This window comes from Fulmarus glacialis, unplaced genomic scaffold (assembly GCF_000690835.1).
Source record: "Fulmarus glacialis isolate BGI_N327 unplaced genomic scaffold, ASM69083v1 scaffold49784, whole genome shotgun sequence".
NCBI classification, from domain to species: domain Eukaryota; kingdom Metazoa; phylum Chordata; class Aves; order Procellariiformes; family Procellariidae; genus Fulmarus; species Fulmarus glacialis.
Genome location: NW_009210844.1, coordinates 7,448 through 34,688, shown reverse-complemented (window position 1 = coordinate 34,688; position 27,241 = coordinate 7,448). Strand labels below are relative to the sequence as shown.

The 27,241-nt window shown below is 43.9% G+C and overlaps 1 protein-coding gene across 1 annotated transcript; it reads right to left on the bottom strand.

Annotated features, from left to right (window-relative positions):
* Positions 1–1,202: 1,202 nt before the first annotated feature.
* On the bottom strand, positions 1,203–26,719 carry ALOX5 (arachidonate 5-lipoxygenase; the record flags this gene model as incomplete). Its single annotated transcript, XM_009577291.1, has 13 exons — positions 1,203–1,605; positions 2,869–3,039; positions 5,890–5,990; positions 8,276–8,397; positions 11,017–11,195; positions 12,970–13,056; positions 13,286–13,489; positions 13,588–13,734; positions 14,469–14,641; positions 17,597–17,703; positions 22,956–23,078; positions 24,620–24,701; positions 26,521–26,719. Coding segments are annotated over 13 exons (1,875 nt in total), but the record flags the coding sequence as incomplete, so codon positions are not given.
* Positions 26,720–27,241: the final 522 nt, after the last annotated feature.

Below are 27,241 nucleotides of genomic sequence, written 5' to 3'. Positions count from 1 at the left end.
CTGCTGTAAAGGGTCTAAAATCAGTTGTGCTTCCACGCCTGTGTTTCACGTGAAACAGAAAGGACATATATTTTAGTAGTACCCTTTTCCAAATCACACATGAATGATAGAAATAACTATATTTCTCGAAGTGCAGGAGCTTCATTTCTCTACGCAGCACATTGTGCTTATTCCTACAAGGTTTTTGAGACATACAGCATTAGATATTGAGTTAAGAAATAAAAGCTAGATGTTCTTGTTCAGTTTTGGTTTATTAGCACAAGAAGCTTTCTTATCTATCGAGAAAACACACTGCAGGCTGGCGAAGCTACTACAAGGAACAAATCCTGGGAAAAATAAACCAAAATTGTTATTAACAAAACTACTACTCTTAAATTTCCCAAACCTCATTTTTGCTTTCATTATCTCAATTACTTTCTCAGCTTTAACCAAAGCCCAAGTACTTGAACCTAATCACCCCTAAACAAACCAGACAAAACTCCGTTGTTTCTAAGGTTGAACATGCCAATTATGCTTAATTGGCCAGATGTGAAGATTCCCCTTAGAAGCTGGTAATTAAGTCTTCTCCACAATTTATATCATTATACAAAGTAGCCTCTTCATCCCCCATGAAACAGAAGAAACTATACACAAAAACCAGCAGCCTCAGCAATGAAACAGAAATTGAGCATAACCACGGCTAGGTCTGTACTCACTGCCATTGTGCTAACCACACCATTTGTCTGTATATATGAATGACATCAAACTCTGCCGGCAGAGGCTAAACCAAACCTTACTAGTTTTATGTAGAAAATATATAGGTTTATGTAGGTACAAAATTTTCATCTCCTATGAATCAGGCTATTTCATTTCACATGAACTTGGTAAGAAAGTGATAAAAACCCATCAGCTATGTTAAGAAAATGTCCTGCTTCTACCTGCATCCTGATTAGGCCATTCACAGTTGTAATGAAAATATTTAACATTTGTTTTAATCAGATTAAAAACAATGCATAAACTTTAAAGATTATATTTTTATATGTCACTAGTATCACCTATTAAAAATAGGAAGGATTTTAAAGATGCAACTTGCTTATTGCTCATGATACTACTTTCATTGAATAAGATAAGTGAATCTGTGATTATATTGTTTTGACCAGGAGAAGGAAAGCTAACAGAAACATGGATATTGATTCTAAGATTAATTAAAAAATCTTGGAAAAATAAACTTGTAACAAAGTTGACCTAGAGGATTGTCAACTAGACTATGTCTGCCAGATCAGTCATAATCAAATTTGTTTTGAAAGTCCAAATAGACTATAGGTCAGCTCTAATGGAGAGGGTGGTTTCTTATTTTATCCATTTCTGAAAGCTCATTGAAAAGAAGCATATGTAACAGGAAAGATCATTAGCTTTACACGCCTCCAAACTCTCCGGGCTATCTGCTCAAACAGCAACACTGTTGGGAATGCGATCTGGGGAAAGGTAGTAGTAAGGAAGCTTTTTGTTCTTGTTGCGCTCGGCGATGGCACTGACGATCTCATCCAGATTCTTGCGGAATTTTGCCATAGCCTCTTTCACCGGCTTCTCCACGAAGTGTTCATCTGGGTACATGCCCAGAAACAGCTAATTGAAAAACACCAAGAAATCATGCTTTGAGAAAGCAAAGGCTATTCTGTTTCAACATTATGTCATCCAGCAGAACAACACCCAGAGCCTCAGAAATGCTACTTTTAAAACAGTACTATCAATATTTAAGCTAGCCTACATTGGCAGTGCCAATGAAAGATGCTATGCTGTCCCATCCTCCCTCCACCACTAGCTGCTTCGTTTCATCCCTGCATCTTTTTGTAGTGCTGGTTCAGGCGTCTATGTGGCACCTCCTCCACCTGCAGGGAGCTGATCCACTGAAAAATAAGCACTTTTTTCAGGATAGGGGTCAGCCACATCAGCTTCCCAAGCCAGATCTCTGTGTAGCCACTCAAACATTTGTGCTGCTAAAGAAAAGGATAGCATGGGAGGGGAATGAACAGCCAGGGATGAAAAAGGAAGATGATTGCTTCTTTCAGTGACAATGGAAGTTTCCGTTGACTTAAAACTGTCCTTCAAAGTTCAACCTGACAGTTGCTTTAGTCAGCTTGGACTCTAAGGGTGCCCTGAATACCGCATTGCCAATATGCATACTGGCATATTACCTGCTTTAGGTAACTATTTCCCATTTTACTACCCATACTACTAGCTTCTCAGCTGAAATCTGCTTTCTTCTTGAAGAAAAACTTCCGCAGCACCCTCTGTTCCTCATCTTCCATTTAAAGATTTCAAAATACATCCTCCAGACACGGCCCTTGAGTGAGACAACCGCGTACCTACAACCTCATTTTACATGTGGGAAATGGCTATAGACCATGCTTGCAAAGCGTCCTGTAGGCTTGTTTTGTTTGCACTCCGTACCAGCCAGACATAAGCCACAACTGTAGTGCATGTGGCACTGGGGCAGATTTTCCAAAGCGACAGGACATGGGGACACAGGGGTGCTGTAGCTTCTCCACCAGCACTGCTGGGACAAGGAGTGGAGAAAACCATTGTGCCTCTGCAGCCCTCTTCCTCCCACACCAGCATCCTTTCTCAGCAATGCCATACTTGAGTTTAGAAACTTTTATTTTGGCTGAAACACAGCCTCAGAGTAAAAATACGACTTCTCGCTCAGAGCTGGGTTGCATCTGGCAGAACAAGGGCAAACTCACACCATGGATACATCTCCACAGAAAGGCAAACATGGTCCAGTCAAGCACTGAGCAGCACTACAATCTCGTGAGCCCGTGTGGTCTTGCCATGGCCCTCGTGGTCTCACCTACATCTCCACCACTTAGAGAAGGGAGGTCAACTTACTTCATTGTCCTGGAATTGGCTCAAGGCCCAGACAGCTCCAAGATGCCAACAAGAACGTCCCCTGTCTGGCAGACTCTCCACAATTTGCTCGATGGTGACGGTCCCCTTTTCTGTTGGAGGAGGGCGGCGCATTGTTGGTGGGGCATTGGGAATCCAGGAACACCAGTCATACTGTACAACAAAGCAAGACAGCACAGTGAAAAGCTACAGTGGCTGGTATTTAGGAACACTGCAAAGAAAATCAGGAGTCTTGACACAAGGGGGTTTGCTTCTGTAATATGAGCCTCTCAGAAAGAGAAGATACTAACTAAAGGACAGAGAGTTGCTCTAGAGAAGAACTGAAGGAGACAAGGAAGTCCCTATGGAAAGAGTTGGGTTGCCTTCATGGGAGTAGTTATTCTGCTAACCACAGGCATGTGCCACAGAGCCCCGATTCACCAGCCAGGCTAAGGACTTAGCTATTTTATTAAACAAAGGTCTCTTCTGATAATCTGAGGCAACCTCTGATAAAAGACCTACGATTGATAAAATCTCCTTTTCTCCAGTTGCTCTTTTCTGCGAAATGAAAGAGTTGGGTTGCCTTCATGGGAGTAGTTATTCTGCTAACCACAGGCATGTGCCACAGAGCCCCGATTCACCAGCCAGGCTAAGGACTTAGCTATTTTATTAAACAAAGGTCTCTTCTGATAATCTGAGGCAACCTCTGATAAAAGACCTACGATTGATAAAATCTCCTTTTCTCCAGTTGCTCTTTTCTGCGAAATTTGCTCTAAGAACATGCCCACAGTACTGTGGTCAGGCAGTAAGAGAGGCAAAGGACGCTGGTGCATCACGGAATATGGCAAGTGGATGTGGCCATGGTGAGCACCAGAGTGGGAACTCAGAATCACTTCTGGCCTGCTTCAGTGTTGTGGGATGGTGATGTCTCAGTTTGCCTCAGATATGACCCTGAGTTTTGCCACCATCTGAGATGTTGCACTTACCATAACTCTTCCTTTTCCAAGCACTTTTTCATTACCTTCATACGTACCCCATGCCCTGCCTGAGGCAAAGTCCCATTTCAGCTGCGTGCCATGCTTACACTGTGCTCAATCTGTTCTCTCCAACGCATAGCCATCTCCTCCTACCCTCAGCCCTCTCTCTCTGCCATTTTTTCCCATGGCTGAAGACCCTTTTGCTGATGGGCTGAATATCCTCTGCATGCCAAATTCCCCCTCTCATTTTCTGAAGGCTCTCTGCTAAACCCCGATAGCTGGGGCAATATTAAGCGAAGGTTTCTTAGTGGTACTTAAACAGACAGGATTTCCTGAGGGGGAGGTTGGGAGATGTCTCAATCACTTGTAATGACAGGTTAGAAGTGAATAGTAGCAGAGGTCCCTGGTCATGGTTGTGGCACAGGAATAGTGTGGATCATTTGACACCTGGCTCTAGACCTGCTCCAGGGCTCCTGAGCTGCAGGGGTGGACAGGAGGGTCAACATGGAGAGTGATGTGGAACGTGTTTGGGAATAATTACCATAGGAAAGATGGTCTCCCTGATTATCTGTGAGATCATTCACGCCTGAAGCCAGAACATGTGCCAAAAAAAAGCTCATAGAATCATAGAATATCTCAAGTTGGAAGGGACACATAAGGATCATCGAGTCCAACTCCCTGCTCCTCTCAGGACTGCCTAAAACTGAACCATATGACTAAGAGCATCATCTGGCCGCTCCTTGAACTCTGACAGGCTTGGCACCATGACCACTTCCCTGGGAAGCCTGTTCCAGTGACCGACCACCCACTCAGTGAAGAAGCTCTGTGCAATACAGCCCGACAAAGAGATTTGCTTCTGGCTGTGAAGTCTGCTTTCCAAAATGCCTTGATGTTGGAAGAAACAGCATTTGAAAGGCAGGCTGTTACTACAGTTTCAGGGTAGATATATGTCACTAAAGGCAGGCAGGGATAACACAGGCTATCAGTATGTGACACATTAAACATCACAGAGGAAGCTCAAAGTTGCCAGTTGGCTTGCAAACTCAAGAAATGAGCAGCAATGCCCTTTCCATGCATTGGGAATATTAAGCACATTGGTGCTTTTGAAAACTTGACCATACATGACCAAAGCCTAGATCCTCACAGTTGTACTGCTTCAAGTTTCTATGTATGTCAGCGGGAGTTAAGTACTGAGGATCTGGACTCCTGTCCCGCTGATTTCAATGAGACTTTACCTTGTAGAGGCCTGTCTGTGCTGCTGCATAAAGTAGAAGTGGAGGTCCTGCAGATGGGCACAGCAGCTTTCGACTAGTTAACTCGGGACCCTTGGTAAATGTTCCATTAGGCCAGCTAGATCACTGTACTGCTGGGACTGAGCTGTTGGAAGTAGCCAGCTGCACCAACTCAAAGACAGATGGCATATGCAGAGACATGAACTGCAATCACAGCACTGAGCTGTGCTGCACATGTTCCCGAAGCCACATCTGAAAATGGGATGTACGCTGCTTCGGCACAGGCACACTGCCAAATTAGTGCAGCTTACAACAGCAACCCACAGTAGCTACCCGTGAATGCACTCACAGCAAATGCAAAGCAAAGCCACTTAGCATAACTCATTGCATTTCATTGCAGAATGTGCCACAGACTACCAGCACATACCCGGGCAGTTCAGGTGGTGTCTGGAAGGCGTGGTAGCTAGACTGTGCACCTGAACCCTTCAGCATTTCTAAAAGAGGTCTTAGCAACACATTTAAATGCTCAAAAAAATTGTTCCCCATAATAAAATCATTAAAACTAAAATATACAAGCTAGAACCCCTAAATTTGAGCTTTGGTACCTGTTTAGGACTCAAAAATACCTTTCTCAGCTTCCAAAATAATTCAGTTTCTATACGCTTCATGGGGATTTGCAGATGGCTCTGCAGTTATTTTGACCAGAAAGAGTAACGTAATGTCTGCACATCTACTAAAAAACATTTCTCAGACCTTGCCCTGGTAGATGCATCTCCCAGCCCAGAAAGAAGAACAGTCTTCCAAGAAATTCCTACCTGACCAAAATTCACAGCTGCATGCTGGGCCGATGTGGTGAATATTATCACCGTGAGATATTCTGCTAGCTTCTCTCGTGTCCTGATCATCTTAGGAAACCCTACATGAGGGAGAAGAAAATCTTAAGTAACGCAGCTATGAAGTAACGCAGTTACCCAGAAGTAATCAGCTACTCAAAAGGCACGAGTTAGAGGACTGTACAGCAGTCACTGAAGAGCAGGGCATTCTCTTTCTGAATCTTGCTGTGTGGTCTAACGGGAGTTACTCAACCTCTCTGTGTCTTGGCTGTCCAGCTGTAAAAACAGAGTGATCCTGCCTTACCTCACACAGGTTTGTGAGGCATCACCACTGTTTCCAAAGTACGTGGCTTTCTTTAAGGGAAAGGTAAAGTATAATTACACCTTTAAAAAATACTGTATCCCTGTCCTCTCACCCTACCTACCCTGCAGCAAGGAACCCAGAGAGTCCACAGGGCAGGCACCTCAGATGCTCCCTTTCTCTTCAGTTCTGCAGTGCAAGCAGGGAAGGTTCATGCCAAAAAGCAAATGACCATGTGCTTGTATTTATAAAGGTCCGAGGCTCAGTGATCAAGTGCACTGCGAGAAAGAGTGCAGGGAGAATTTATTTGCTGAAACGGGAAGTGAGGAAATGAGAACTTCTGAAAGAGAAACAACAGAATGAGGAACAGAAATAGTTGCATCAAGCTGTCTTTGAAGGGGAATAATCAAACGGAGCTATATAAAGAAAGAAGGGAGTAGTCAGGGACTAGGGAAATATTTTGCCACCAAAGCACCTCCAAGCCTGTATCTCTCTTATCCCCACTACGTCACAGTCCCGTGCTGTACTCCCTGTCCCAGCCCAATGTGACCACAGGTCCCAGGATTCCCAGAGACCTGTCAGCACCCTGGGGCAAGCTGCCCATGCTCAGGCTGCCTGTGCCAGCTGCTTCACATCTCCACCACCAACCTGATGCAGATGTGAATTCAACCTTAGAGGGGGAAGAGGCACATGGTAGCTCTGGCCAGCCACCAAGCCCAAAAAGGAGAGAATGCACCATCCCTTCCTGTGTCCTGCTATCCTAAGCACACTGTGCTCATCTTTAAAGGGGCTTGGCATCCTCCCAGTCAGGGCAGCCCTCCCAGGGCAGGAACGGAGACTGGAGGGGGAGCCCCAGGTGCAGCAGACTCCCCCATTTATCCTCCTTCCATTCTTTACAGACCCAGCCAAGTCCCCCTGCTCTCTGCCCCAGCCCTTGGAGTGGTAGCAGTGCAGAAAGGGATGCTGCAGGCCTGGCAGGTTTCCCTCCTGTAATGGCAGTCCTGCCACCAGTGGTGCTTGTAGTGACCCACCCCAGTTGTAGCCCTGGACAGGCTCAGTACTTGTCCCATATCAAGATGCTCAGGTCAAGCATGAAGTTCCCACTAGCAGGCCATTTCTAAGCTTTTCCTAAGAGACAACCAAATAAACAAAAATGCTAGCAACTAGGTGTCCCCCAATCCTTTGCTCGTCCAGGCAGGTAGAGCCCAGGAGGCTGTTATACACCAGCGCATACTGGTAATGAGTGGAAACATCACAGTTTTGCCTGGAGGTCTCACACACAAACATGTGCATGCAATGCCAAAGCCATCTGCCCCAGATCACTGGCCAACAGGTGTTTCCAGGTGTAGATCAGTCAGGACAGTACAAAGAATCCCCACCCTCCTGTATAAATTCCTGAAAACCTGCTTGGACAAAATGTGAGTGGAAGAAAAAAACAGGTTTAGGGAAAGGCAGGAGAGTGGGAGAATAGAGCCGTGTTACGGGTGAGAGCTCCCACAGCCAAGTAATGGTTTGCAAGAAATGAGAGGCAGTGAGAGAAGACAGAGCAAAGGAAAATATTTCTTGGAAAGAAATATGAGTATCTTCTCTTGAAGAGAGCAGAACAGCTCAGCGATGACACAGATGCTGAAGAAATGCGAAGTGCAGCAAGATACTCCTGGGGAGGTTCTGACTTGTACTTATTTGGTGCAAGGTTTGGAGGAGAGGATCCAAGGGGGGCCTCACTGCTCCTTGTAGTTTCTATCAGTCTGCCTGGAGGTTCCAGCAGCACATATAGACAGGCCCTCCCCTAACGCTTAAAGCATGAGCAGACAAGATCAAAGGACTAATCCCCAGTGTACAGAGAGACTACACGAGTTGCCCAAGCTCATGGTGAGAATCTGTGGCGAAGGAAGGAGCTGTCTCCTGAGGGAGGGAGGGCCTGATCCAGGGTCTCACCCATAAAACTGAGCATCTTTGGGCGAAGAAGGGAGAGGGTCTCCACAGTTCAAGGCACGCTATGCATGCAGCATTGCTGTCAGCAGGGACTCGACAAGCTGCAGACCTGGCTGGGCCATCATACCTTACCTGAAGCCTTCACGCCCCTCATCCCATAGACGTAAATGTCTTTGATGAAGGCCTGGAGCTCCACATCCTCACACACCACCTCGTCGCTCTCATAGTAGATGTGAATCACATCCTCTGCAAAACTGCAGACACAGGAACAAATGAACAAGACAAAACAAAAAAGAGAAAGCAAGCCTGCCATTCCCTGAAGACCTTCTACTGACCTTGCAGAAGAGGCAGATGCTGCACGGGGAAAGAAAGAAGGGCAAGAGCAGGTCTCAACACCCTCCTACCTCCTTCCCACAAGCAGTGGGAATGCACAGAGGCAACTTTGATTCACTTCTGACTGCAGCATCACTTCCTCCCCCAAGAAAAAGACGCTGGGCCGCACTGCATCCCCTGAACAGTCCTGTGCACTTTATTCTCTTATTTGAGGCTCTGCTCCTGCCCAGACCTCTGTCTTCACATCTACATCCTTTTCTTCACTTAATACAGACTCCCTCTGGCATATCCACATGGCTCTCACACTGGGAACAGGGGTTTTCAAACTGTGATACCAGCACCATCCCCTGTATGTGGGATACTCCAAAGCTGCTCCTGAATACCATACAAATAGTTGATCCCCTCCTACCGCACATCCTTTTCACAAAACCCAAGTGGCACACTCCCAAGTGGGGGTGGCCCAGGAAACTTCTCTTGGGGAGAAGAGGTCTAGACCTTTTTCCTACATCCACTGCATACAGCAGACATCTCCCCCCTGTTCAGTTCCTCTTCTCAAAATCACTCCTTCTATACAAGCTTCCCAGGCGAATTCACCTCTTAATACTCCAAGATAACAGAAGTAGTTCTGAAAGCAGTGAAAATAGGAAAGCCTGATTTCCAGCAGATTTGCATCTCATGACTGAATGACTGGTTAACTGAGCTATGCTGAGATATTCTCTTAGCTCTGCAGGTACCTATAATCTCTTGCTAAATATTTTGACAACAACCCATAGGGTGAAACATTTGACTGCGGAAGCTGACTGATGGGCTTAAGAATTGTTATCCAATACAGATTTATCCCCTAATAAGCTATAAATTTATTGCAATTTGGAGACCTTTACAAATCTGTCAGTATGATTTCTATTAGCCAACCAAGTCAAGAGTTGTTATTGAGGTAGACAAACAACTGCATAAACTCCAAGAGTTTAAGTAATTTTGGCTTGTGCCAAATGCACACAGAAGGTAATCCTTCTCTTACACAACGGCAGTATTTTAGACCTCCTTCCCTGCAAATGTAAATTAGTGTATGAAGTGTGGATGAGGCCTTTTGGGTTGGAATATTTTGGGTTCGAATATCTACCTTGCAGTTAGATCAGAAGTAAAAAGCTGTGTATTAGAGAAGGAGTTTAAAAATTGCTATGTGACCCTCAGTGTTTCTACAGGGACACCCTTATCAGCTTTCTTAAGTCTAGGCCATCTACCACATGTGAAGCAACGCTGGAGATAGAAGTTATTTCATCAAAAGAGTAGAGACCGACACCCCTGCAGAGCATAGGAGATTCATGATGACTAGACACACGCATGACCGTGGGTTTATGGGTCAGGATATCACGCACTCAGAAGGGTACTGCCCAAGCCATTTATAAACCAAATCATTCACTTACAAAAAATCTCGCAGCCAAGTCTGAGGCAGTGTAACATCTTCCCCAGCTAGGTTAACACCCACAAACAGTCAAACTAAATTGAGTTGACTAAGTACTATCTGATATTTGAAAAGGCATACCTCAAACAGCAAAGAAAACACAGGAAAGAGAAGAGGGACTACATAAAAAAAAAACAACCACAGAAAAGTTATAACTTCCTTTTCTCTCAAATGGGCACTAACAATTGCAGGAAATATTGCAAGATAACCCCTTGCCAAAACACAGAGAAAACACAGGAGATAAAGATGTACCCAACACTTCAAATATTATGCTTGCATTATAAACCCCCTACACAAAAGATACGATTCTTAATGAAAATGCTTTTCAAAAGCCATGTGACCAGAAACAGCTGCATATTTAGCATGAAATTTATGTCATGCAAAAATACGTTGTTTGTTAAATGAAATGCCACTGTAGAATAAAACCCATATGAACCATTCCATTCTGAGGCAGCGGTTCATATCTGAAAAGGAGCCACGTTTGTATGGTAGAGCAGCCCTTCTGTACCTCTCCTGACTCAGAACTGCTGCCCTTCCTGACAAAACGGGCCTTGCAATTTTAAGGTATTTTAAAAAAGGTTTTGCTCAAATCAGTTAATGCCTAATTTACTTGGTTTCTTAACACAACTCCCTCGTGCAAGCCAAGCTTACATTTCCACTCCACAAGAACCTTGACAAGCTCACATGGCTGGCTCAGAGAGCTGGGTTCTCTCTTGGTTTGTGCATAGCTAAAAAAAAAAGCTAATTAAATTCCCTTTGCAGGGTTAAATTCCAACTCACTAAGCTCTGTGAAATCCTATAGAAGAGTACATACTTATAAACGGGCCTCTGAAATACAGAATGCAAGAAAACAGGGCTGAAAAGAGCAGGAATAAACAGTCTTTCAAGAATGAGGGCTTGTTTGACCATATATTTTTCCTCAGATGAGATATGCTGGATGGAAAAGGCTCCACGTGACTAAACAGTCCAGGTGCTGTTCACAAGGCTGTGATGAAGAGTAAAGTGAGGAGAGAGAAAATGAAGTTGTGCCTCTCCGACAGTGACTTTATTAGCCATTGCTAGAACTACAGTCTGTTACCTCTTTATAGACTCCCAGACTTTAATGCCATCATCCCGGTAATAGTAGTAGGGGATATCCTCTTTGCTGTCCATCCCTTTAGCTTTGATCTCCTCAGGGAAGCAAAGGGAGCTATAAGTCAGATCCTTCATTGCTTTCTGCACCATTTGTACATGTCCTCCTCCGCCTGTAGCATTTGCCTGCAGGAAGAATGGCAAGACAGGAACAGCAGGAGATTATGTTCACTTTGGCCGACACTGGCTTTCCAAATTTGCAGGAGACGGTATTCAAAATCCTGGTGAATATGTTTTTCAAGGAGAAAACCACACCTCTACACGAACAAGTACCGAACTGCAAAGGTCTACTGCAACCGTGCATTTTGATTTCAGAGATTTCTCACCTCTCCCATGAATCACTGTTAATACTCACATTTTCTCCATAGGTACAGCACATGCTTCTAACGGAATACAGTAATAAAGCACAGCAACATCGAAGTATTGAACCCAAAGCACTTTCTGCCAGCCCTATGCTCCAGAACTGGTGTGTGTATGAAGGCAGGCAGCCAGCAGGGCTGGCAACCAGGGCTTTTGCTAAACCGCCCAATGCTGCTACAGAGTGGTTTAGGAGAATGTATTTAGAGATGCAGACTACTGTTAGCCACCCTGGAATTTAAACCAGGAGATCAGTCCTGCTGAGTGGCTGCTGATGAGGATTGGCGAGGGTTTCAGTATACGTTACATTTGGAAAACATAGCATGTCCACAACAAATGGCACGGCAAAACTCTTTAGATAATCACTGCACAAAAGCTCTAAATTTTGCTTTTCTAGGATATGATGCTAGCGCTGTAGCAGTATTCAGCTTACACTTATTGTCCTCTGGCTGGTTGTTCATCTACATCGGAACCAACAAATTCTGGAACTCCAGGATCCCTGCTGGCAGGTCTTAGCCACACACTCATCCCACGTGCACAGGGTACGGACATGCTTCTGTTCAAAGGGATGGCAGTGCCTGCCAGGTCTCCACAGTCAGCAGTGGAGTACAGAAGACAAGGAAGGTGCCTGGATTTAACCTCTCTTTTCTCCTTCGGTGAAAAACTCCGGAGCATGGAAGCTATTTTTGGTCTGGTGCCAGAGGTATAAGGGGGACAGAGTTGTCCTGAAACACAGGCTCCCTCTTTGAAAGGACTTCTAAAACCTCCCCAAACTTCCCAGTTGCTGCTAGCATGTTGTCACAGAGACTGCTGCATGCCCTCCTGTCGCAGTTCCTAGATGCAGCATGTCGTTTCTGGTGGAGCCAAGGGAGGAAGAGCTGGGTACGTGTTAAATACCAGTGCAGTCAGATTTAGATGTTCAGATTTGACCCAAGAGTTGCACCACAGTCCATGATAAACAGCTATGTTTCACTGACTCAGATGAAGCTGAGTTTTAATCCTAGCAAATCTGCTATTTACGGCAATTCAAGAAGGCAGGCTGTAATCTACACGCGGTATTTGCGAGCTTAGAAATCTCTCTTATTTACACCTCTTTCTCTGTGAAGCAAATTTTCTCTTGCATTCACAAATTCTTTTGCTCACCACCCTTCCCCAAGATGAATAACTGAGTACTTAAAAGAAATTGGGGACTTAACTGTGTGCATACATGTGCAGGGATGTATGTGCGTATTATGTTACCTTGCACTCCTACACTCATACCCCAAAGCCACATCAGCTGTGAGTAAGTGAGATACTGACTCACTACTGACATTGGCCAGTTCTGAATTGGCCACTTAGAGGTAAAAGATGACACCATCTTTAGGACAAGAAGAAATGAGTTAACTTCAGGCATCAGTTCTGTGTGCCAGTTTCTCAGGTGGTATTAGTTATGTTTGCCCTTTAGTAGAAAGGTTGAGAAACAAGGCAATATGTGATTGTTAAAGGATAAAAACACGTATGGAACGTATGGAGAATAAAGAAGATTTGCAAAGGTATTACTTACCTTGTCAAAAAGGCCACATTCACAGATAAGCTGTTCTCGGGCTTTGGTATTGATGGCTATTGTGAACCGCATGTGTGGCACCAAGAGCTGTGAAATGGGACAAACAACGAAAGAACGAAAATTCTCTGATTGAATTCAACAGCAACTAGGTGTAAAGTTTGAAGTCCTGGAAGTCCTGGTGGCTAGCTGTACATTGCTTTGCAGTGCAGCCAGCCAAGCTATCTCAGCTTAGCTATCACCAGGACTTCCTTTTGGTTTATCAAGCTAATGTGATAACCTCCCTAACCCACATACACCCCCTCATGCAAGAACCAACCTTGAAGAGGGGATGCACAGCAGGCAGCTGCCGGAACATAGCTATGCTGAATACCTCCGAGACTAAGTGTGTCCGTAAGAGATGGGTCACTGTCTGGTGGATGTGGAAATCAGATGAACGAACCCAAATTTTAGCTAGCAGCCAGTCATATGTGGCATCTGAAGGAAGGAATATGGGATTGTCTGGCCCAGGCTTTTGACCAAGCTGAAAGATACAAAAAGAATACAAAATCCCAAGTCATTCATGTTTAAGATGAGACAACAAGCAATGTGTCCCTTTAAAGACCCTGACAGAAAGCCCACCTGGATTGCAATGGGTACAATTTTATTCTCCAGATTCTTATACAGCAGACAGATGGGTGCAGCCAAGTACTGTATGGTGCACGGGTCTGTTTTGTTGGCATCCACACCATCCAGCAGCTCGTAGTCCACAATGAAAATGTTTCCTTGCTGAGGGGAAAAACAAAACCAAAACTATGATGTGTTTTAACGGAGTGGAAGCAGCAAGGCTCGGAACAAAGGTTGGGAAATCTCAGCCAGAGGCTGGCTTGTGCCTTGTGGTTACGAGCGGCCACCAGCCTGCCTTTGCTCATGATGGCTCAGGAATGATGCCATTGAGAGAGCAAGCACCTTTACAAAAACTACCTGACTTGTGTCTGCTAAGCCTGATATTTAGCCTTTCAGCAAAGAACAACCAAGTACTTGGCATTCATGCGGTGACACTAAGATGCAAACAAGTTTCACACTGCCAGCTGAAGAGACCCCTGTGCTCATCGTACAAACAAAAGCAAGGCACCACCCTTGCCAACCCTTCTTCTGCATGTTAGTTCAACTCTCCGGGTGACAAGCAGGTGAGACCCTACCAGGAAAGGGAGAGGCCCTTTACCCCTCTGAGGCAGATGGTCAATCCCTAGCCTTTCAGATGAAACCACTGAAAAAGGACCCTTCACCTCCTGGTGACATCTCTTTAAATGGACCTGGAGAAAGGCATGGCCTGCAGCTCTAGGATAGCAGGAGAAAACAGTCAACACAGGTGTTGCCAGTCTGCAGAGGCAACCAGCTTTGCCATGACCAACCATACAGCGTGAAGAGAGGAGATGTGGCAGAAGGCAGTTAGAACAGGGTTTGGACGTTAGAGGATATGAGAAGGAACAGATTAAATCTAACCTCACTCAGAGCCCCACCTTCACTTCCTCCTCCAGGGTCAGGTTCCTCTCCAGACTGCACTCTACCATATCCATAGTCACAGGCAACTTCTTGGGTATCTCTGTGCATCTCCGGATCAGCACAGGATTGCATCCATTCAGGAACTGGTAGCCAAACATAAAATCTTCCTTCCAGTGCTGCATCACGTATTCTGAACGAAAAACAAGCCTGCAGCATCAATATCTGCACTGCATCAATATCCTACAGCACTGTAGGATTCCTCCCTTCCTCCCCACCTTTTGTTCTACTGCATTGCAACTTTGACTAAAGAAAGTAGCAAGGTGCCATAGAATTTTCAGAAAAATCACTTAAGTTAAATGGATGATGTAATATTTGCTTTTCACTTCGAGAAGAATTGAATTCATAATGATTTGTTTCTCCATGTACAGAAGCAACGAGGAGTAAAATATTCCACTCCTATGAAGAATACACTCTCCATCTGCAGACCACCTCCTCAGGTTTTCCATGATATTTTTAAATCTCACTCTTTAAATTCTCAGGGTGTGCAGTACAGAGGGATGAATCCAAAAAAGATAGCACAGGCAGGAGAAGGGAAATACAGAGCATAAAGAACAGCAGTGGCTGGAGCAGTTCTCTTAGCTGGAGCTGGGTAAGGGGTACCTGGGGAAGGGGTTTGATTTTGGGCTTCTTAGTAAAAATGCTCACTGGTTGTGTGGTTTGGTTAACATTTTTCCCCCCTCTCTTTATTTTTCAATTGCTAATATAAACCCAGATTAACATCTCTTCTTAATAAAATGCTAGTTTCCAGTACTCCATCTCCTTACTATTACATATGTAGTACTACTGGATGTTTTCCACAATTGCAGTTTTCTGTTTCATAATGTCACGTCGCCTCTTCAGCCTAAAGGTTCAGAGTCAGAAAAAACATGATTAATGTGAAAAATCCCATTGGTGTCTTCAGGGGAAAAATGAAGCAAGCAAAGTTTTCCACTATTGCCTATTTTCAGACAAGGCAGAACTTTTTCTGAAAGTAATTTATTTTTCTCCAAAGGGTGAAAGGATGAAAAAGATAGACCTGAAGGAATGCAGTGATGATTTAAAAAAAAGTCTCAAAACTCACAATGCTTTCTAACAGAGCGGAAAAAAGTTAAGATTACTTAAAGTTCACTTACATCATCTCTGTCAATTGCAAAATGAGCCTGGAGCTGTATGGGAAGTCTACACCAAGTGAAAAATGACTCATCACCTTGGATAGAAACTGCATGACTGAAAAATGCCTTAAACCACCTCCTCCATTAGCCCTGTTTCTGTCAAGGCTTGCAACTAAGCAGATTCAGAGTTGCATTAACATAACTGGGACCAATGCTTAACGTTTAAAACTCACAGAATTGGAGCTTTCCTCATGAGTATGGAAATGTTATCAATGAAATTAATTGGAGATGGTATCTTATTCCTGTGTTAAAAGTACTTTAGGAAGCAATCTTATTAAATGTAACGAATTGCTGTAATTAGTTTTTAATAGATCTGGCCACCTTGTGTGCTTTATTTTATACCCGAGACTGCAGAAATTACTCTTATTTCTGATAACTGGTCCTTAGGCAGCCTGAAGAGGAGCAAAACTTCAGAGCAGGAGGGAAAAGTATTTTCCTTTGCAGAGTCTGAACGGGCTATTCACACACATTTGAGGAGCCACACGCTAACCAATTTATAGCATCTGTGTATCTATCACATCCAATAATACAGCAAAATAAAGTAAAATAATGTAACCATGGGCGATAGTAGAAGGTTGGGTCTGGCTCACAAATCAAAGGCTTCCCAGCTCTGCTTTACAGAAGTGACACCATGAACTTCAAAATCCATGTCTGTCTGCAATTCTTTTTACTGGGTTTTCAAGTAACTGCTAAGATTTCCATATTGAACAGGGCTAAAGAGAAGAAGTACTTTGGTTTTGATATGTTAATACTACATCAACGGAGTTTTTAACAGTATGAAAGATACTGCAGGAACGGAATGGCCCTGAATACAAAAGTGAAACTCGCGCTCTTAGAGAGGGATTTTTGTCTTCGAGTAAGGAGATGTAAGTATGAAATGGCAAGCACAGCAGGACATTTAATGCAGTACGCACAACTAATTCTGACACATTTTTGAAAACAGATGACATTTTGGATAAATGCCACAAGCCTTTTCAGGCCTAGCTTGCACTAATTTCCGATAAGAACCGCGGTTCCTCGGGTTTTGGTGTGACAGCCCATCCTGGCTACAGCAGGACCAGGTGAAGAAGTTACAGCTCCCAGGTCATTCCCAGCTCTTTGCAACCCATCCCCAGATCTGTTGGCCTAACAGCATGGGCTTTCATGCCTGAAACGAGTTTGTCAAAATGATCCCTGTTGGGAAAAATTTACCACTGAAAAGCATTTGAGCTGCCCCATGTCATTGACACGCACGGCCCAGGAGAACTGGCTGAGGGGAGCTACAGGTGAGGTTATGACAGCAGAACTGAGGCAGTGATACCCTCCCCGTGTGGGGACAGGGTTGAGAAGCTGGGACTGTTAGCAGCAGTGCAACCAGGACTGAGCACATGGCTGGGATGTTAGGCAACAGACTTTGATCTGGTCTGTGGAAGAGGCAAGGGAGGTCACCCTCGTACTTGCCTTTAGGGGAGAACATTTCCAAACGTGCCTCTTTGGCGATTTTCCATGTATTTAGATGGCTGAAGTGGGACATACACAACCAAACTTTCAAAAACGCCTTAACAGCTAATATGCTCTCCCACTAAGCTATCTCTAGATTTAGATGCGAAATACTTACGAAAATTTGTCCTATGGGACTTGCACATATCTGAAAATACATTTCTAAAAGGCAAAAGGGACTAATGATGCCCAACTGGCCTGCCCTCCAGTATAGCTCAGGATGGAGAAGGTCACTGAGCAATTCCCAGTAATTTTAGTTTGTGTGAGATCATAGCTTTGCTTTTTGGTCTTGCAGGCTGCTGGTGTGATCAGCAGTCTGAGATCACAGTTTATTTATGAAAAACCATGGGAGAGCAAAAAGTGCAGGTCAGCCACTTGCATCCTAATCAGGCATGTACAAGACAACTAATTAGTCATTCTACGATGCAAACATGAGCAAATGCTGACAAACCCACCAGAGATTGTGTTGCTGATTCTGACAAAGATCCTCTCAAAATCTGCAAAATCACTCCAGGAAGACTGGAACATGTGCATGAAACGGTTGACATAAAGATTCTCCATCCTAAAAATAAACCAAAACAAAACATCTCTGAAAAAATAATCTCCAGCTTCCTCAATACTCTTCCCCATTCTTTTCCACCCTTTTATATACCTACACACAATAAATTTTTCAGTGGTGGAATGTGAGATCGGTCATCCTACAGAACTAAATTTGTTGGCTGTACCTTTACACACAAGCCTCAAAGGCATCTGAAAGGCCAAGTCCCTGCTATTGCATTTACTGAACTCCATTCTAGAGGAGTTCTCGGCAGTCTACAATGATAGTGCTTTAAGACCTATGTCATATAAAAACTACAGTCAGAAAAACTAGTGCTTCACACATCGTCAATATTAGCATCAGCGGAGAAGTGCCAAGATCATTACCAGCACCAGTTCAGAAAGGGGGATTGAGTGATTTGCACAAAGTCAGAACAAACACAATGCAGGATCACTCAGTATTCCTAAACAGAGAACAGCTCCTGTAAGTATCTATGTGACCAAGGCCAGACTGGATCCCTGTAGTGTCAGGCCTGAGTTTTTTGAGAGCTTTCTATTTACTTGAGCTGCTGGTTAAACTTGACGTTCATCTCTAACCTCAGGAACCAAGTCACTGGGTTGCAGACATCACATGAACATGGGGGGCTGGGAGCCAGAAACGTCTGACTTAAAGTGCTAATTCAGCAAAGTGTCTACAACACAGTCAAGCAAGTTCACCTCGTATGAGATGACAAGTCCTAAATCGTTACATAAATGCTAAAGTGTTATTAAATAGAAATCATTTATTTTGACTAGAAAGCAAATAATGGATTTGAAAAAGAAAGTTGGCTTTCCACTAACATTTCAAATGCGCAAAGAAAAGCACGCGCATCGCACAAAGATAAGCAGGGCAGATAACGGAGTAAAGAAAGGTCACAGTGTTGCAGGAAATCCTCCCAAACAGAATTTGAGGGAGGAAGAATCCCAGGAGGGTGGATTTATAATCAGTAAACTTAGACTGAGGCACCTTAAAAAGAACCGGATTAGAAATGGCTGAAGAGGACCAAAAGCCTGGAAAAAGAGCAAGTGGTAATCTGGAGGAGGGCTCTAGATCAGCATGACCATAACCCAGACAAAGGAGCTGCTTCTGCAATGAGCCCAGACGGGGTGCATGTAGAATGGACTGTTTCTGCCGCTGCAGGTGGCAGTCAAAGTTAAGAGGGCCTGGAGGCATAAACTCAGGCAACTGCCTAGCCTGGAACAGGAGATGACCTCTCTTCACACCTGACAAGGACACAGAATGATCATACAAGGATCAAAGGGAGGTAACTACTGGGCAGGACTTTCTGGATAGATACTAGGTGTATCTGAATCACAGATGAACTTCAGAGGAAGCATTGACCATGACCAGAAGTTTAAATGATTTTAAACAACATAACTCAGTAGCTTGAGAGGAGTTACTTGAGACTGTCTCATATCAGAGTTTCCACTAAAGGTCCTGTAGAGCCTCTGCCCTCCTTCAGAACTGCTCTGAGATTAGGAAACACCAGACACATGAACCAGTATGTACTGCTCCTCTCCTGCCCAGGGTGCCCTTCCTACCTGGGGCTATTAGCCTGATCAAACCAAGCAGCAGGCACAGCACCCAGGATCCAGTCACAAACCTGCTGTGGTTTGACCCGCTAAATGCCAGGCATACATTCATTCTCAGATGTTTCAAAAATTACTTCCTAAAGGCAGCAGTCTTTCACATTTCCTATCTTGGAACAAACTTCCAAAGTACTTAGGAAATAAAAACCTGTTTTCCCCAAGAAATCAAGTACTTCTCAGATGTCTCTGGCACATACTAGAAACCAGAGCAAGGAAAAAATGGCCAAGAGTTGCTTGTAGAATTTAATCTGCCCAAATGCAACACTGGTCCAAAATAGCTACGCAAGCCTGCGTTTCTGGCACAGAATCCAGGGTGAGGGTTTCCGTTTGCTAGATAGCGTAGGTCACATCAGCACCGGAAACCTTCAGGATTATCCCCACCTACACACGATTAATCCTGTAAACTTACAGAATTATCCACTGCCAAAAGCATCTAAAGATCCAATCTTGCAAGAGCAGAAGGAATCTCTGAGACATATCTCCCTCTTTCTAAGTTCAGTTTTGCATGTCCCAAGCAAAAGGGCTTTCCCCTCCCCTCTTCCACTACTCCCTAAGTCTCATATAACCCTCACAGCTCTCACATTTTTCCTTAAGTGTGCTCCCTGCGCACTGCTACACCTTGCAACTCTACACCTGCTCTTGGATTTCCAAACACACCTCCCTGTCTTCCTTCCTACTGCACCCAACTTGAAGGAAAACCCCATGCCTTCCCCCATGTATCTCCACTCCATTCATGCAGATAGTTGTCCCAAGTTCCCAAAGCACTATCAAAGTCCCAAGGCTATCAAAGTCATTCTCCAAACCTTTTCACAGGTCACCCAACCAAAAGCATAGGTCTAGATTTTCAGCCAAATGTGCCAGGCAAGAAGCATTGCTGTTCCTTGGAAAAATCTCTTGTGTCATACCAGTTCTCCAGAATGGCTGGCTATCTGCAATAAAGTTTCAGGTTCCTACTTCATGGGGAGGTGCCCTTACAGCCAATGACAAAAATAGATGTCCCTGCACTCTGTTGAATCGTTTGCAAGTTTCACTTGGCTGCGACTCCTGTTCTCTGACAATATGCTACAGACTGGCAGGACGGGATTGCTGGAAGGGGAATGTAGCCTCCAAATTGGTTATGTCTACGAACGGCAAACCGGTCGTCTCTGGCTTTCAGATGTTGTTGCTCCTGCATCACTCAGATCTCCTAAATGAACTGGGAAACACCTGGTTTGCACTGGCTAACACCATGCTAGAAGCAACAGCTCTTGGAAAACACAGGATTTGTAAAAGTTTGGAATACCATGCCATTGCTAGGGTTACAAGAAAAGAGCCCCATGACCTTGCATGGGGTTTGTATATTTTCACACCTCTCCTCTTCCCTTAAAGGAGTTATTCCTTGCCTTTTTTGAGCTAGACTGCTTCCTGAAGCTGGGCCAAGAGAAGAGCTGCACAGTGTTTGCTTTCTTCCTTTGCTTGGAACCTCTTCTTGGTTTTGACACAGGTTTATTCACAATAGGACAACACAACAACTACGATGGGTTTTTCCCTTTTTCAGGATGGCCTCACCCCAGCTCTGTTTCATGGTGAACAGGTTGTACTGTTGTCCCACCTAATTGAATCTCAGAGCACTTCACAGATATGCATGGGGGTCTCTTCCCAGCACTTTCTGGGCGGTAAAGTAAGTGAAATTATCAAATGTGATAATTTGATAAATTCAAATTGATAATTTAATTTATCAGTTTGCACACAGAGGGAAGCTAAACCAAGAATTAGAGACTGGCTGTGGTAATCTGGCCTGCATTGTATTAAATTCTTGACTACAGATCAAGAATGATCTCTTCTGGCCTTATAAAAAAAATTGACTTGCCTTTTAAAAAATACTATGTAAACTTCCACAGTTTTCTCGGCTTATTTTTCTTGCTTTTTTTTTTTTTAACTTATTTTCCCAAAGAACTATTTCTGACGGCCATTATCAAGTCCATTATCTGCTGACTAAAAGGCCCCTGCAGGGCTGCGTTCTAATACCTGTCTGTGGAAGGGGAACATCAGAGTCTAGGGTTTTCCAAGGGCCTATGGTTAAGGCCCCAGACTCTTTAAAACTTCTTAAAGCTTTAAGAATCCATTGAATGCTAAAGGGCTGCTTGAGGAAAAAGGTATTTCATTAGGTGAGAAGGGACCTCAGCTTCTGGCTCATATTAAAGATGAGAGATTTGGTTCTTCGGAAGTCTAAACATAGATATAAAGTTGAGGCAATACATGTGCCACTGGGTAAGCTTGGGGGGCAGGAGGCATCTGTCTGTCTTTTGTACCATTAATCTAACTCCTTGTGTGAACCCACAGCCACTTCTCTGGTATAACAGCTAGTATTGCATTAAAAAGCTACAAGAGCACGCACTCTACGGCCCATTCCATCATTCTCCTAACATCCTAGTTTGCACGAGATAGAAAGCTAGAGACCCCTGGTCTTCAAAGCTATTCAGCTGCCTTATTCCAATTAGCTCTGAAAGATCTAGGTTCACCCAGCCATATGTGCTGCAGAAACACACCCATCACCCTGTTCACACCTGCTGGAGATTTATTCCGCTAAAAAAAAAGAAAAAAGATTTCCTGATGTTACAAAGCCTCATTCCATTGTGTGGGGGAGTTGGTAATGAAATTCAGTTGCATAAATGTAATACCAAGAATGCTCTGACATGCAAGGTTTCAGTCACCACCAGTTCCCCAGATGGACTCAGATTAGCAAGTATTCACTGTTATTAGAAGCTGCAGGTTTCTCAGCGTGGCTATTAAACTCCCTAGTTCTTACCAATCTATGCTTGATGACAAAATCTCCATCTGATCACCCAAATAACGGGAGGAACACCTTTCCAAAATATGAAGAGACCAGCATATTAACAGTAGAAATTGTGGGTGATCTTGGACCAATCTTGTCTCACCTCAGACTATCCCACCATCTGATAATATGGTGGGATGTCTGAGATAGCATGATGTGACCTGGGCATGTGAGACAGCTTAGAAGAGGACTCACAGGTCAGAAAGGTCCTATTTGCCTCATTAACCCTGTACTATTTCAAAGAGCTCTGCAGGACTGATTATTCAGGCTCATCCAATGGCCAGGACTCTGTTTTTTTCAATGATATGACATGTGCAAGTGGGTGGACAGTGACTTTGTTGCCCCAAGCAGATTACACTCAGATGTGGTTAGCTGATGAGCTGCTCAGAACAGCTTTTCTTCAGCAGGGTTTCAAGGGTGCATTGATACCATCTTCTTTTGGTATGTGACTGAAAGGCTTAATTACCGCAAACAGTCAGGGGAGAGAGGTATCTCTAGGAGGCGACCCCGAGAACTAAGTCAAAAGCCTAAGGTATCAGGTGCCAATAGTCCTTCTTCCTACGCTTATCACCAGTGCCTCCTCCATCCATCTACAGCCAAAACAGTGTCTAATGAGAACGCAGAGCCTCAGTCAGTTCCCAGCGTGAAAAGCTTAAAATATTGATATTTTTTAAAAAAATTTCTTCAATTCTTTCCTACTTTGATTGATTGCAGATCCAGCTGGGAGAAAAGAATCCAATTTTGAGATTTCAGTGAAACCTAAAAGGTGATCAGATCCTTACCCTGCCCCAAAAGAGATTTTGCAAAACTGCTGAAGTTCCACAAGCACTTACGCTTTAGAGTAGTTCAGAATGAAGTCAATTCCTTTCTCATTGTCAAACTGGATGTCACGAGGCAGATCACTGTGAGAATGGGCATCGATGCTCAGGGGAAAGCCTGGATGCCACTCCTTCCAGCTGAGAAAACAAGAGAGGTTGGATTAACCATATAACCTTACCAGCACAAGAGCTGTGTCATTACTTTACCTACACTACTCAACTCTATAACGTGAATTTGTGGCAGACTCATTTGGGCCAAAAATAGTGACTTATACCACACCAATACCTACCAGTACCCTACAGAATCCTGAAGTACAATGGAAGGCATCTACTTGGCCACCTACCTTCACAAAACTTGAAGTAACTTAATATCTGTGGTATTTCCAAACACTCATCACATTTGGTTGAAATTGGCAGTAGCTGCAAATGTATTGGGAGGGGAGGGGACAGAGAGACAGACAGCTGCCCAATGCACACTCATTCTTGTGGCTACATTTTTGCAGAACTGAGATACAGCAGCTGAAAGTACTCAGACATGTCTTTAGGTTCCTCCAAAAGGCAACTCTCCAAGAGACGCAGATAGTCTTGATTCAGGTCCTCAGAAGAGTCTTACTTCCTAATTGTCATTGCACGCATTCTCTGCCATGTATGTTCTTGCACTGTATCCCATTTTTACTCCAAAATAAAAGAAGGCGATTTGTAAAGAATACTGTTTCAATGGTATTTCCAAATTGCCCGCCACACACAGACTCTCTTGTGTGTTATCAGTAATGTATCTGAATTGAAAACAGCTATTTTCCTGGAATTACAAATGGTTTTGCCTTCTTTTTTGCATATGTAAATAAAATTTTGTGCCACACCTCTTTTTGAACTATATTTTCCTCTGTTCTATTTCCCATAATTTGTAGGCAAGATCCTTTCTTAGTCAAATTGTATCAGCAACACAAACACCAAGCCTCAATCCATCAATTCTGAATGTACCCTCTGTCCTTCTGATCCTTATTCTCATAATAAGGAGAGAATATTTCTTGCAAGTGCAAGAAACTTTTGTTATTTTAACAGAGAGTATGTCTCCAGGAAAAGGAAATGTCTAATGCCTTCTGGAGTTACCCACTGATAAATTATGATAGCATTTTCCCACTGATTAGGAAGACCTTGATTAGGAAAGAATGTCTATTTCAGTATAAAGGCGGGTATCACAACTGTGTTCTGATAGCACATTCCAGTCCACTCAAGCAGGGCGAGATCTTCCACTGCACCCTGGTGCAGAAAACAACTAAAACTAGCTTGCTGCAGCAGCCAAAAAGCTCCGCTAAGAGCTGACATGTTCAGATCACGTTCCAAAACTGGAATACTGCTTGTAAAAGGCAAATGAAATCTGCCTTCAAATCTTCCTTGAAAGCACAACTGTGTGCCAGAGGGCCCACACAGAGACTGTACCACTGCATTCCCACTCAAGCCTTCCAGATAGGCTTATCTGGGATTCAGGTATCTCGTAATGCCACTTGCACCAGGACGATATTCACTTACAGTGAATTACATCTAAGTAAAAACCATATATGCTTTCTCTTATCCAGCAGTCCAGTAATTAAAGCAACGTGATAATCTGAACATACTCTGTCTCATCTGACCTGATGAGAACAGGCCCTGGACCTTCTGGGGAGCTATGGGAAACTCACCGGTACGTTTTTTGACGGGTCTCGAGCTCTTTGCGTCTGTGCTGCTTGAGAATCTGGGTCTTGTCATCCCGGGGGAGCTTTGCTGTGAAACAGGGGAAAGAGACGGGGTTATGAGGTTCCTCTACCTATCACTGCCCAGGTCTTGAGGAGGAAAGCAAAGTTTCCAAACCTTCAAACTTCCAATCTATACCTTTTCAAAGTTTCTGTGGGAAATGCTTACACGATCCACCTCAAGTAGAAACACAGGTTCTTAGAGAATCTGTGGAAGGAGATAAGCTCCTAACTTGGTGCCTCCCAAGGAGCAATTATCTCAAACTAGGAACATCTGTCTCAACTGTATTGGATGCAAAACCTGGATTCCTAGTGTAGACACTTGCTGTACATATTTAGTGTTAAATGGTCTGAATAGGGTCATGGGAATTAATTTTACATTTCAGTATCTAAGGGAATTCTCACCAATAAGAGAAATCACAACATTGTTCCAGCTAATCTTCTCTGCTAAAAGACATCTCCAGCGAACATCTTCTATCCTCTCTACTTGAGCTGTGCTCTCCCCTGTCAGCTTGGGGCAATAATCATATTTTCTTATCATGGGAAGAGAAAGAAAAACCAGTGAGGCTTCATTTCCAGACAGCTTGCTCTTCTGACCATGTATTCACTATACCATTAAGTAACACAGAGACCCCCTTAGTGATCAGAGAAAGGGCAAGGTGCATGACTCACTTTACATACACAAATGGGAAGACAGATAAAGCCAGCAGGAGTTTCATGGAAATAGCTGTTTGGGGGTTGGAGTTGGAAATATCAGAGGTAATACAACTGATAACGTATATGGCTAATGGTTTCCAGCTGGTTGTGTTCAAGTTACCAAGAGCGTTTCACTTGCTTTTGTCCTTTACCTCACCATACTGTGAAAGCCATGTAAAGCTGCTTTCCATGGAAGTGTTACAGTTGCTATAAATCCAATTATGAAAAATGGAAAGTCCCTCTGGAGACCAAAAATAAACTGATACATAGTTGTGATTATAGGACAAAAGGCTTCAAATACAAAATTCCTCTGCCAGGAGTAGCCAAAAACTTAATGCGAAGACTTCCTACCACCTCATATATTGTTTCTGCTGTTGTCAGGCACTCATGCTGCAGACCACTACAGCAGCCAACCTACCCTAGGAAGCACAGAGGGGAACAAGCAACCATCAGTGACAAACGGCTGCCCCAACCCTGATCACAGCAAGTAGGTAGTCAGAGACAGTTAAAACACAAGCTTCAGGTCAACAGGCCACTCTGAACAGAGCACAGAAGTGCTGTAACACTTTTCTCAGTTGGTCACCACTACTTGCAGCAGTCATATCCATCTCACCCTGCCTTCTCCTGGACTTGACAGCATGCAAAGAGAAGGGGTGAAAAGTGAAGCTGCTGTTTCAAGTCTGTCCTTGCACCTGCTGAGCAGCCTACTTGGGGATTTTATTTCACTCTCAAGAAAACAAGACAATTTACAGGCAATTAATCATGGGCCACTTAGGGGCTTAGTATGAAACGAAGATGGGACACTAATTCTAATTAGATCAAAAGGGCTTCCAGCAATGGAGATGTGGAGCAGACAAAAATTTGGCATTAGGGTCAGCCTTCAAATTCAAGATCAGTGTAACAAGCCAGCGTAAGGACTCTTCCTTGCATGTGCTTCCCAAAATATCCAACTCAACTGCCAGTGCCCAGCCCAACAAACTGCTCAGAAAGCAGTCCTAGTCAGCAGGGAAAGCCCATTCCCTAGGATGCAGAAGAGGACTGGCAGCGGGTCTCCATGTGAGAGGGAAGGTTGGGAGGTTACATGGGGAAAGGGAAAGGAGAGGTGGAAGAATTCTGGATGTTCTGCAGGAAATCAGGTTTCTTATGGCTCTCACCTCTTCCATCTCGAAGGACAACCTCTTTTTCATCTGTAATCCAACGGTAACACGGGAACTCCAAATAGTCACCCAGTGGCGTTTTTACAGTGATATACTTAAGGTACCAGTCATCCTGGTACCAATATTTTCGCTTCTCAATTTTTATTAGCTGAATTTCTCCAAGGTCTTCTTCCACAGTCACATCATAGGAGTCAACCTACAGAGCAGAATACAGCCAATGACCCACTGCACATGCAGGAAGCACAACCAGCACTACACAAGCGTACCTGGCCTTTCCTGATATGGCGTGGGTACAACAAAACTTTCCAGCTTCGGGTGGGTGAGAAAAGGAAGGCCTATTATTGGACTGCAATGCAACAGAAAGATGAATAAAAGAACAAACAAGAACATGCAAAACACTCCAGAAACAGAGAAACATTTTCGTATGCAACCTAAAAATGATATTACTCCTTGAAATGTTTGCAAGTCTGAGAAAAACATGCAGACCATGAAACCATTTACTGCTTTCCTAGCAATAGCCGAAAGAGGTATTGCTAGGGCACATCTATTCATGCAACTGGAGTGGAAAGATGATCATGAGATTAACACATTGGACTAGGAATCTAAAGACCTATATTAGTCATATGTGCTTCAGACTAAGGACAGTATCCAGATCACCTAAATCCGCTTTGTCTTGTGCTTCCTGTGGCTCGTCTTCTTCAGTTCTCCATTTTTAAAA